Genomic DNA, 11,537 nt, shown 5'->3' on the forward strand with positions numbered 1-11,537 from the left:
ACTGTCGGTGTCCTGAGGCTGCTCCCTGCCAAGCCGTCACCCACTGTAGCTGTCACGGAGGCAGAGTGCTCTTCACACACCAACATCCCGCAGGCAGGAGCGGCGGACAGGCGGGGACATTCAGACGAGCCACTGACTGGCTGTGCCAGTGAGACCCCCGGGACGCGGGGATGCGATGTGTACTCCCCCGGTCGGGGCTCATCGTCCCAGCAGGGCGGGGAGCACAGGGCTTCAGCCCCGGTTCTGAAACTCCCTCTCTCCACACAAGGCTTTAGCACAGCTTCGTAAGTCCTTATTTCTGTCTTTACAGTACGCAGAAATGGAACAAAAGAGCTCAAGTGAAGAAGCCGCTGAAGAAGCGCTCAGTGACACGAGCGCTCCAGAGCTCTTTCTGGAGCAGGCAGAAGGAGAGGAGGACACACTGATTGCTCAGCTCATTGCGTTCCAGGATGCCAATGAAGAACTCCGTGCACTACTGCAAAATGCACATGATGACTACAAGATAGCCACAGGTACCATGGGAGAAGGCATCCCCAGAACAGACTATTATTGTACTAGAGACCAAGTTTATGTTCTTGCAATTCTGTTTCTCTTACCAAGAAAACATATCTAGGTTAGTTTCTCATGAGGGTGAAACCTCCTGCTTTCAATTGTTACTTACAGGGTGAGTCAGAAATGCCATGTATTTTGAAACCACTTTCGCTCTCCCCTTAGAAGTACAAGAAAATCATGCAGACAGGCCTGACTGGTATTCTGGGGTGCTTGCTAGTGTTTCAGCAATCTGGCAAGCCCCTGCGCTGGTGTTACTGGCTCTGGTAGTCCTCAGAATCGCTTCTCCCTCACAGTGAATTTACTTAAGTAAATATAAACTTTACTATATATCACAGCAAAGTACTATGAAATGCATTATTAACCAGGGTCATCATGGCTGTACATTAACTTCACCCACAGTCCATATGTGGATAGCAACAACAGCTCTGCTTCTGCTTACCTTAAAAAGACTCCACGAGGCCTCTGGCAGGAATTCCGTTTGCTTACAGTAGTACTCCAACATTACAGGTGTCGTGTGTTCCTTGCAACGACAACTGGAGATCCAAGAATCCCAGCTTCGGAAAACCGAATCTGAAAAGGAAAGGCTTGAAAAGGAGCTCAGAGAGCGAGAAAGTCAGCTGCAAGCCATGTCTGCCAAGGTACTACAGAGCAGAGCGGCCACAATTAAGAGAGCTGGCAGCAGGGAATTCAGTTTTTATGAAACAGTTCCCTTCCTAATGAGACAGGAGTTGATTAGTGAACTACAAAACTGTAAAAAAAGTGTAAAATATTTTCCCTTAAGTTTTGCAGTCTGAGAGAAGAACAGAAACATGAAGAAATGATGGTGACAACAGAGAAGGAGAACTGCAGTCTTCGACAGGTGAATCTGGTGCAAGCCCGCATGCTTTTATGGAAAACTCTAGTGTCATCTGCTTCATTGTGCATGTTTTAGGCTTGTAAGAGTGAACTTGCCCCATGAAAAAAACCCACACAGTGAAGTTACTTTGAAAATCTGACTTCTTGAGTTTGTTTTACCACTCTTTTTTTTCCTAATAGCAAACTTGCCCCTTTTAGCTATTCAAGTACTCGATACAGTGGTTTTGGAGAAAACCCCAAGTAGTAATAGTTACCTGTACTGACAAGATAGTGAGTCTGTAGACTGTCCAGGAAATACAAGAAGCATTTGACCCAGATACTGGGAAGATGTGGCCAAGTCTGCTCATTTTCTTCCTCACTGTAATGGCTTGATTTATGTATCTCCTCAGGTTGTTACAGAACAAGAATCCAAACTGGCTGAGCAGAACAAGCTGATCAGTGATTTGCAGGGTACGGTCAGCCAGCTAGAGGCAGAGGCTCTGACCAATCGATACCAGATCCACAAGCAGCAGCGTGCCCAGGAAGAGATGCAGAGCCAAGCTGAAACACTGCAGCACACGGAGCTGCAAACTAGAGTGGCACTCGAGTGCCTCACCAGCAGGGTAAATACAGCCTCTTTCACTTCAGATTCCTACCTCCCTGGTAAGAGATGCTTCAACCATTTCAAGCAGAGTCTGAAAGCTTAGAAACATTCTCAGGCAGAAGCCCAGCAGGAGGCTCACTGGGGCACTGAAATCCTTTGCTCCCAGGACTGATTTGCCTTTGCAGCTACAGGGCTGAAGGAGAAAGAAATTCAGACCATTTGCTTGCCTGCTTTCTAGCATGCAGCCCATATATGAATGACAAAGCACACTAGCCTCAAATACTAGAAGCCCTCAAGAAACAGTACTGAATTCACAGGAGTTCCGTCACCAGATTTCTAATATCTTCCTGACACAAAGTAATAGATAGCACCTCAAAGCCATTTCCTGCAGGCATACTCACTCTGGGCCTGACTCAAGGTTGCCACAATGAGCATAGCAGCCCAAAAAGGGTCTGGGTCCATCCAGAAACACATCATTAGCACAGTACGTGCAGTGAAGCCCAGTAAACCTGCCCATGGTTTCACATGCACAGACTTCCCATTTCATCATCAACTCGTACTTTTTCTGACGGTGTGGTCTCTGTCCTAGTCAACTCCATGCAAGTGCCAAAGAATCATATATAAAGGCTTAACGCACCTACTTCTTTCCTCTTTTATCAAAAGTTTGAAAGATTTCGAAGCAAAATAATTCAGGCTACGTTCAGTACAGCAGGCAGCAAGCCTCCCCAGGCGGAACTCACTGATGAGGAGGTGCTGGAGGCAATGCAGGTACGTAGCTCGTTGGAATTCTGCTCTCAGGAGCCCACGGGGAACTGGTAAGAGAACATTACAGCACTGCTGTACACCCAATGCTTTTCTATCCCTTTACATGTCTTTGATTTTCAGAAGATAATTAACGAGCGGATAGAGTTTCATCAGATGCTGAAACAAAAAGGTGTCAGGGTCCCATCTCTCTACAACATCGACGCGGCTACTTCATCACCTACCAATTCTAAGGGTAGGAGGAAGAGTCCTGCAAGGTAGCTTCTCTTAATGCCTGCAGAACAGCCCTAGTGGTTAAGTCACAACACGCCACCAACTTCAGGCTCCTGTTCGTTTGTTTTCTGGTGGTGATTTGATAGCAAATTAAACTCATTTTACTTGATTCAAGTTCTGCAGGAATTCAGTTGTTTTCTAATTGTTGAAACTGATTAAACACCATTCACTGTAAATCGTTGGTCTGTAGAATTATTCTATTTCACAGGGAATTGTGACGTACTACTTAGGACTGCTCAGATACAAGTAGCTTAAAAAAGTTACCACTGTGCCAAGTTTGTACAGTTACATGGCTGGAAAACTCCCCAATGCTCAAACAAGTGACAGTGACATGTGACTGCAAGAACCATTTTATTTTCCATTCAATATGCAACACGTTGACATATTTGACACAGTATCTGGAAGTTTTGTTAGAGCTCTACATTGTTTTTAACGGGGAAAAAAAGTAAATCCACGGGTCACCCTAGCTTATGGACAGGTCTGCATTCATACAGTTGGCAGCCAGGATGTAAATAAAAATCACCCAGAGACTGCAAAAATTAGAATCACTCGGACTACATGTGTTTTGGAAGGAGTCCCCAGCACTCTCCACACTGGAGTGTGACTGAGTGCTCCACCAGCATCACTCTGGGCAAAAACGCTTACCTTCTGGGGAGGGGGGGAGCTCTAGTGCTGTCACCGTAAGCCAGTATTGGCCCTCTGAACAGAACTGGACTTCATAAGCAAGAACAAATTCAGATCTTGACCAACAGCTAAGTTGATGAGTGCACAACAAATTCACTGTGACTGGTATTTCCACATGGTTGGATTATGGCTCTAAAACGCCCCGGGGAACACAAGCCCCTGCAGTCATTACCTGACTTCACTTAAACATGAAAGCTGTGTTAAATGTGTTAACACGGAAAAACATCAGAGTAAAACTCATTGCTCAAGTTCTGGCAGTGGTTAGGCTGAAGATCTTTAAAATAGGCAGAATTTTCAGTTTCATGGTTACTCCAGATATAAAACTATGCAAAATGAGATGTTAGCTAAGTACTTCTGCATCCTGTCTTCAGAAGTGGCATACAGAACGTAGCTTAGTGTCAGTGCTGTCACCTACTGGACTTCTCAGTTCAGCTACTAAAATAATCCAGATGAAGCATATCGGGAAGAAATAGTTACCTTGCAGAGAAATATGACTGTGTTCATTTTACAAACCGCTATGATGTCGTAAGGATTCTCCTTACATGTTTGTACATTCTGACTTCGAATACGTTCTCTACTTTTCCGTTTGCATTTGATGACGCTCTTGTCTCCACCTAGTCAGAATACTGACGACTTCCTATTAAGGCTGAGAGAATGCAACACTCCTTACCACGGCTTGATCAAACTTTAAAGTTTTTACACACCCAGCCAGGATGCACTCCATCTTTTCTTTAAAACAAACAATCTCACTGCGTGCAAGTTGCATTATTGAATATGGAAAAAAAAAAAAAAAAAGAAAATTGAACAATTTTCTTAGCTTTGACAGCTGCTAGCGTATTACAGTCAGAAGAGAAGAAACTGTGGTTAGGTCAGTTTTTGAAGGATAAAGTACTTTCAAGTTCCCGTCTGTGTCCACCACTCGAACCTGCTCCACTACCAACGGAAAACTCGTCTGCTGTGTATTTTGGCTGGGGTTCACATTCACTGGTCCACAAAGAGCATCAGGTTCGTTATCTGAGCCTGAGTCTTCTTCCTTATTTTCCAAGGTGAATTTGTTCAGTTCTGCTATTTTCTGTTACAAGCAAAACACAGAAAGCAAGGTTAATTCTGCAGCTAAGCCCTTGGAGCAACTCAAGGTTGTTTCCAAGATGCGGATCTGGTTGGCCTCTAGAGGAATATTTGCATGAAAACATTCTTCAGCGGGTTAGAACGTTTCAGGAAGCATCAAAAGCTCTTTCAGCTATCGCTGCTGTTTTCTCTGCGAGGTCCTGCTCCTTCTGAATAGTTATTTCCTTACATTTAACAGAGAAGTTGGGCTTTGTCAAAGCAATGGATCTGAAGCACCAAGAGCGCGCGGTAGGATCACCACTAACACATTTGCTTTCAGTGCATTTGAAATTGTCTCTGTTACTGCCTCACATCCATTATGCTAACCTTCACTAACACTTCATTATGTTAATTGGACAAGAAAAAAATACATTTATTTTGCAAAATATTCAACAGCATACTATCCTGTACTTGCCCTATACCAAGTTTTACTATTTTCATAAGATAGCTTTAATTAAAGAAAGATGTTGAGGAGCATTTAGCGAGATTGTCCAACTGTTAATAAAGGATCTGAAAGGTAATTCTGTAATAATGAGAGGAGCAAGCAAACTAATTGTCGGGCATGCTGAGGTGAGAAACCTCCCTAGAAGAACGTACTGGTAGCAGCTGAAGGCATAAGCTCACTAACAAGGAGAAAGTGTTGAAAATCAAACCATATATTTCCCATTGTGGTAGCACAACATTATTTACCCTGGTGAGTTTTGAGGTCTGCCTCTTACTCATAATATAATACAAAAACCTTTTGAGATACAGCAAGAATGGAAGGAGAGGGAGGGGAGGAAAGAAAAAAAACACCTCCTTCTCCCCCTCAAAAAAAACACAGCTTCTGTATTCTTCTACACGCGAGCAATTAAACATTTTGCTGAGAAGCACACCAAGGACAGGATTATTTTACTGCATTACTTACCAGAATTAGAGTGTCCATGACATCTTTGCATATCTGTAAACTGGTATCACTTGTCACTTCCAGAAACAGATCACGGGTGGTTTTTCTAATCTGTAAGAATATCACAGGTAAAGTAAGTAATGAATCAAGCATACTCACCCACAGCCACTTGGCAATATTTCAGTACAAAAACAGGATTAAAGGCTTTCATTCAGTTCAACCACAAGCAAAGTACTGCCTTTCCTTACAAGTCAAAGACTATACCCCCACCCTTGTCTTGGCCATTCAATAAAGCCTCCTCTGCAAAAGCAGGCCGGTGCCTTTGGAACAGCTTGCTAGAGGTTTACAAATTTACAAAGGTAAGAATATAACTGAGATTCATCGCAATCCAATAGTCTAGTGGACAAGAGTAAGGCTTTGGAGATTTATATTTGGAACACAATCACAAGTTTCACAGAACTGCACAGAGCTTTGAACCTGGAGTTAAATCTCTCTCAGTAGAAAGAAACACTGTTTAATTCTGATTAACCTATTTTCACTAGCAGCTAGTACCTTTGTTTTCTCACTATTGGTTATTGGTGGGAAAGAAATCACAACACCTTCAGCATCCACAAGACACGGGTAGTTATCTTTGCCATCCAATAACTGGAGATACCTGCCAAAGAAAGAAAGAAAGAAACAAACAATCAAAAAATAACTGGAACAGCAGCTGGACAAAGCGGCACAAAATGGTGACAAAAATGAATTAGCGTGCTCCTGATCTACCACGTGACAAAAACAGAAGTCAGAGCACTAAAATTCCACCAAAATTCAGCAAAATGATGTCATGGTGATGCAGCTAATAACACAAAAGCCACTAGCTACAGGAACTGATGGGCTAGAACCATAAAATAACTCACATCTTCATATCCACACTGTTAAAGTAGTCAGACAGGCTTCTAGTGCCTTCAGAGATCCCAGTGCTTGAACAGGAGTATCAGAGTCCATCGTCTGATTCTTCCAGATGGCTTACTTATTTAATTTTCCCTCTTACTTACTATGGCGGTACACAGTTCTCCATTATGTACCTGGCAAATTTCTCCAAGCTGCATGACTGATGGATATGGGTGGTGATCTCTACATGAGCAGTAAACAGAACAGGGTAGCGTGATACTCTGCTTCACAGCTCGTCTGCTCTTACACGCAGATTTACAGCACCTCTGATTGCTTCAGTTATTGAACATGCATGACAAACTTCATTTCTCTTACTATTTTAAGTACACAAATTACTCTTAAAGGTGATAAATATGACAAGAATTTACTCTTGATATAACTAGAAATAATGGAGGTCACTCAGCAACATCATTTTACTACGGGTTACTCTTCAAGCAAAGATTCAGCTCAGTGTTTTTCATATCACCACCTAAAATCTCACGCTGTTTGTTAGCCCAATCACCATTACAGAATGTGCTTCATAATACATTTGAGCACATTTCTTTCAGTGCTGTTTTTCCACGCAAGAATGAGTTGCCAAAATTCACATGAAGAAAAACAACAAAATACTGACTTGTGCAACCCAGAAACGTTCTGACGCTTCTTCTGTTTCCTCTGCTCCTCTGCTTCTAGCTGCAGCTGACGGAGAAGATCCTTTGCCTTGATCTCCTTTCGGCCCAGGGGCGTTATCTACACCATACAAGGAAAAAGAAACGTTTAATTTTATGAGTGACTCAAACACCAGGATTATTAAAACTCCCTTGTAAGCAGGATGAAAATTAAAACCACGCATCAAGTGGAATTTCTTGCAATCAATTTTGTATTTCTACACGTTGCATGGAATTAAGCAACAGCAAATTCTCAGGTGTTCACACGCCTCACCGTTCTCCTTAATAAACCTTCTAGCTTTTCTGGTGCAGTTATATCGTGTACTTTAACTTGTTAAGGCAGCTACAAAATGCAGTTCTTTAAAGCATGTTCTATTTTTTGGAGCAGGAGTTGCATTTCCAATCATATTGCAAAATATTTGCTGCCAGTGCTTCTTCATTTCTGCTACTTGATAAAAGAAAACCAAAGGCCAGGCATTATTCCCAGTTCTTTTCCAATACTGAAGACTGTTCACCAGATTTTGTTACTATTCAGACTGTCCAGCAGACTCTACATCAGGTTAATACATTTCACACCATTACTCAAAACCTCTACGGATTGAAGATATTTTCTATTTGATCACGCAGCACATTAGACCAAACAGCCCAGGCAATGGAGATAAATGGCTTTTCACCCTAACCTGGGGCATAGTGTTACTAAAACTAAAGTTTCAGTAAATCCTGTACCTCTTTGCAACAGGATTTTCTCTTGTAGAGGATATCAGCAACAACAACAAAAAATATCTCCAAGTTTCGGCTAGATCTCGTACACAGAGAGGGTTTTTGTTATCGAAGATGTGCCATCATTCTTAACAACTTCTTCAGGCTGGAAATGCACTTTCTAGTTTACGTGCACGGAGCAGTTACAAGTCTAGAGAGCAGAATGCAATGGAAACTTTGGGTCAACCCCAAAAAGTCAGAACAGCCTAACAGGTCAGTCTTACAGCGACATTGCTTCTGGAGGCAGGATATTAAAGGGCCTAAATAAATAAGGATCGCAAATTTGAAGTAACATTTTGGTATTCTGGATTGCAAGTACAGCCTAAGAGCTTGACACACGAATGTACTGCAATCTTTGTTCCTTTTTTTTTCATTGAAAGCAGCAACATAAATAACCCAAGATTGGGTAAACCAACAAAACCTGAATTATTTTAATTAGGTTACCTGGAAGGCTGCTGCCGATCGAGGCACACTCAATGAATGAGCACCTGCTCTGTTGTATGACACTCCAGGCACATCCTAACACATACGGACCTCCAGGGAACATTAAGATGGAAACACCACAACATAGGAGAAAGGATCAACAGTGAAACACCAGTACCTCAACCACCCTAAGCAAAGGCACACATTAAGCTACACCAGAATGTCTGCAGAGGCAAAAAAGCCTATGCCTGCTTCCCTCATTGCTTTAAGTCCCCAGACAGATGGACTCGTAACTGGTCCTGGAGTACCACCAGGCAGCTCTGCAAGGCTTGCTCAAGCAGGGCTCAAGACAGCAGGATGGCAAGAACATTAGCTTCAAAATTCCTGGAGTTATTTTTTTTCCTTGCATCTATGGGGTAAGAAGAAAGTTCTTTCCACTCTACAAAGTTCCAGAAACTGAAAGAAAAAAAAAATGAAAACAAAACAGGGAAAGATCCACAGCTGGCACTGCCCCTACCTTCAGCTCACCAGGAGGCTGAACATCGTATGTCAGGGGACCTTTGATCAACTGCAAGTCATGGGTGGCAATGGTGGCCGCTGTCCGCTTTTCACAGATGTCTTCGTGCAGTTTAGTCTAAAACATAAAGGACATAATCAAACTAGAACAAAGGTATCAATGCGATTTATCCCTCCTAGGCTCGGCGTTCTCCTCTATTGAATGTCTGCAGCATTTCCGACTAGCTGAGTAACCCTAATTTGAATGGCGTCTGGGCGCGTCCTCGTACAGCACTTAAAAGCTCTGCAGTCTGTAAATTTTGTTTACCCTTTTGGATTAAACCCAGCGTTCCTCTTCACCTGCAGAATAATTTCATCCAAATTACAACCGAAGCGTAAGGGGAGCGAAGCAGAGCACACGACATGTTTCCCAACCGGGCAGTAAGCACTCTGAGATGGGAAAGCAAGCGCCCAGCACTCGAGCCTCGCAGTCTGGAAGGAGCTAACATCTGCCACCTGAAGGACCCAGAAGCAGCCTGCCAGGCCACAAACCATCTCCTTTCAGAGCTGCTGACAACTTTCCCCTCATAAATGAGAACAAGGAGGCCCCGACAGCTACCTGCGCGGTCAGGAACCTCTTCAGGGCATTGCCCGGATTTAGGTTTACTCCTTTCAGCACGCAGCACACGATGAAGGGCCGGACATCTCTGACGCCCGGGCTGACTTTGACAACCAGCGGCGTGGGATTTTCAGAGACGTGCAGAACCTTCACCAGCAGCTTGCTGACGGCCTCCAGCTCGGCCTGCTCCCCTTCCCCGCCGTCCTTTTTCTGCTGCTTCTCCCTTTTCTTCTTCCTGGCCTCCTCCCTGGCGTTCTCAGCCTTTCCCTTGCCGCGGCCACCGGCCCGCAGGTACTCCAGGATGGCCTTCGTCTGGCAGCCGTTGACCATCTTCTCCAGCCGCTTGTCCCTCAGCTGGTTGCCCCTGAAGTTGGCCTCCTTCAGCCTGGGGCAGTCGGCCAGCGCGGCGGGCAGCTCCGTCAGCCGGTTGTTGGCCAGGTCCAGGCTCTGGAAGAGACGGCGCGGTCAGCGGGGCAGTGGTACCGGGAGGTACTGGGGGGTACTGGGGGCCGGGCTGCCCGCACCTTGAGGGCCGGCAGGGCGGCGATGTCGGCGCCCAGCTCCTCCACCTCGTTGTCGGCGGCCTCGAGGCGGCTGAGGAGGGGGAAGGCGGCGGCGGGCGGCAGCAGGCGGCCGGGCAGGGCCCGCAGGCGGTTGCCCGAGAGCAGCAGCGCCTGGAGCTGCGGCGCGGCTCGGGCCAGCCCCGGGCCCAGCTCCCGCAGCCGGTTACCGCTCAGGTTGAGGCTGCGGAGCTGCGGGAAGGCTGCGGGCTGCTGCTGCCGCCGCTCCCCCTCGGCCTCCCCGCGGCCCTCCGCGCCGCCCAGCTCGGCGGGCAGCGCCTCCAGGCCGTTCCCGGAGAGGTCGAGCAGGCGGAGGGCCGGCAGCCGCCCGCCCAGCCCCTCGCCCAGCCCGGCGGGGCCCAGCGCGTTGCAGCGCAGCACCAGCGTGTGCAGGGCGGGCAGGGCGGCCGCCAGCCCCGGGCCCAGCTCCCGCAGCGCCGCGCAGCCGCTCAGCTCCAGCGACTGCAGCAGCGGCAGCCCCAGCAGCGCCGCCGGCAGCCGCCCGCCGCCCGCCGCCACCCGCTCCGACACCGCCGCGCCCGGCAGCGACAGCTCCCGGCGCCGCTCCCGGGCCGCCGCCTCCAGCTCCGGCCACGCCGCCGCCATCCCGAGCCGAGCCGTCCCGTGCCGTGCCGGGCCCTGCCGACCCGCCCCGTGCCGCGCCCGCCGCCACCGAGCCTGCGCCGGCAGCCGGGGGCGGGCGCCCCGCTCCCTCCTCGCCCGCAGCGCCCAGCCCGGTAATCTGGTTTTAAAGAGTTTACGGGTGTAATGTAAGTGACTTTTTGTCCCGAAGTGGCGGTGACAAAAGGAAACGCCTTGTTTGCTTAGCCAGGGACCATGTAACGAAACCGCTGATCCCGCGTGAGGGGGACGCCAGCAGGTGCCGGAGGTGGGTGATGAATTCCCGCGAGCAGGGGCGCTGCCGGCTCTCCTCTAGTCTCTGCTGGCCGGAGGGACGAAAACAGCTTAGCAGACCATCGGGTACAGCACGTAAGAAGCGACCAGATGGGAAAAACCTCAGGATAGGGTCCACGGCTTCATTCCTGCTCTAATAGCGATGCTCCATCGCTCCAGACTCCAGTCTTCCGCCCTTCAGAGACCTCCTCTCAGTTCACCAGACCTGCTCACCTGTAACATGTCTTACTCTGGCCCATTTTATGGCACAAACTTCACTTTGTTCTTTACTCCAGTGTTTATTTTGCCACAGCAGAAAAGAGATGTTGTTTGTTAAATGAAAGGCAGCAGCCCAGGCAAATTGTCCCTTAAAAATGACACAAAGGGCACTACTTTGCCCAAAAGAGGTCCTTTCAAGTCTTAAAACTGCTTCCATTTTCTCACTTCAAAGTATTTCTCATTCTTACAGTTGAGTAGTTAATATTCTCTTTATACCTTACTTTGG

The 11,537-nt window shown here is 46.9% G+C and overlaps 1 protein-coding gene across 1 annotated transcript; it reads right to left on the reverse strand.

Moving 5' to 3' along the window:
• Positions 1 to 3,358: 3,358 nt before the first annotated feature.
• Positions 3,359 to 10,808, reverse strand: LRRC47 (leucine rich repeat containing 47). Its single transcript, XM_080564642.1, has 7 exons — positions 10,103 to 10,808; positions 9,579 to 10,025; positions 8,982 to 9,098; positions 7,249 to 7,364; positions 6,255 to 6,357; positions 5,724 to 5,813; positions 3,359 to 4,781 (listed from the first exon to the last, which is right to left on the reverse strand). Exons 1-7 carry the CDS (start codon positions 10,742 to 10,744, stop codon positions 4,539 to 4,541), a joined length of 1,758 nt encoding a protein of 585 aa, XP_080420768.1. The 5' UTR covers positions 10,745 to 10,808; the 3' UTR covers positions 3,359 to 4,538.
• Between the last annotated feature and the right edge of the window lie 729 nt (positions 10,809 to 11,537).

Source organism: Anser brachyrhynchus, assembly GCF_964034855.1.
Source record: "Anser brachyrhynchus genome assembly, chromosome: 21".
Lineage (NCBI taxonomy): Eukaryota > Metazoa > Chordata > Aves > Anseriformes > Anatidae > Anser > Anser brachyrhynchus.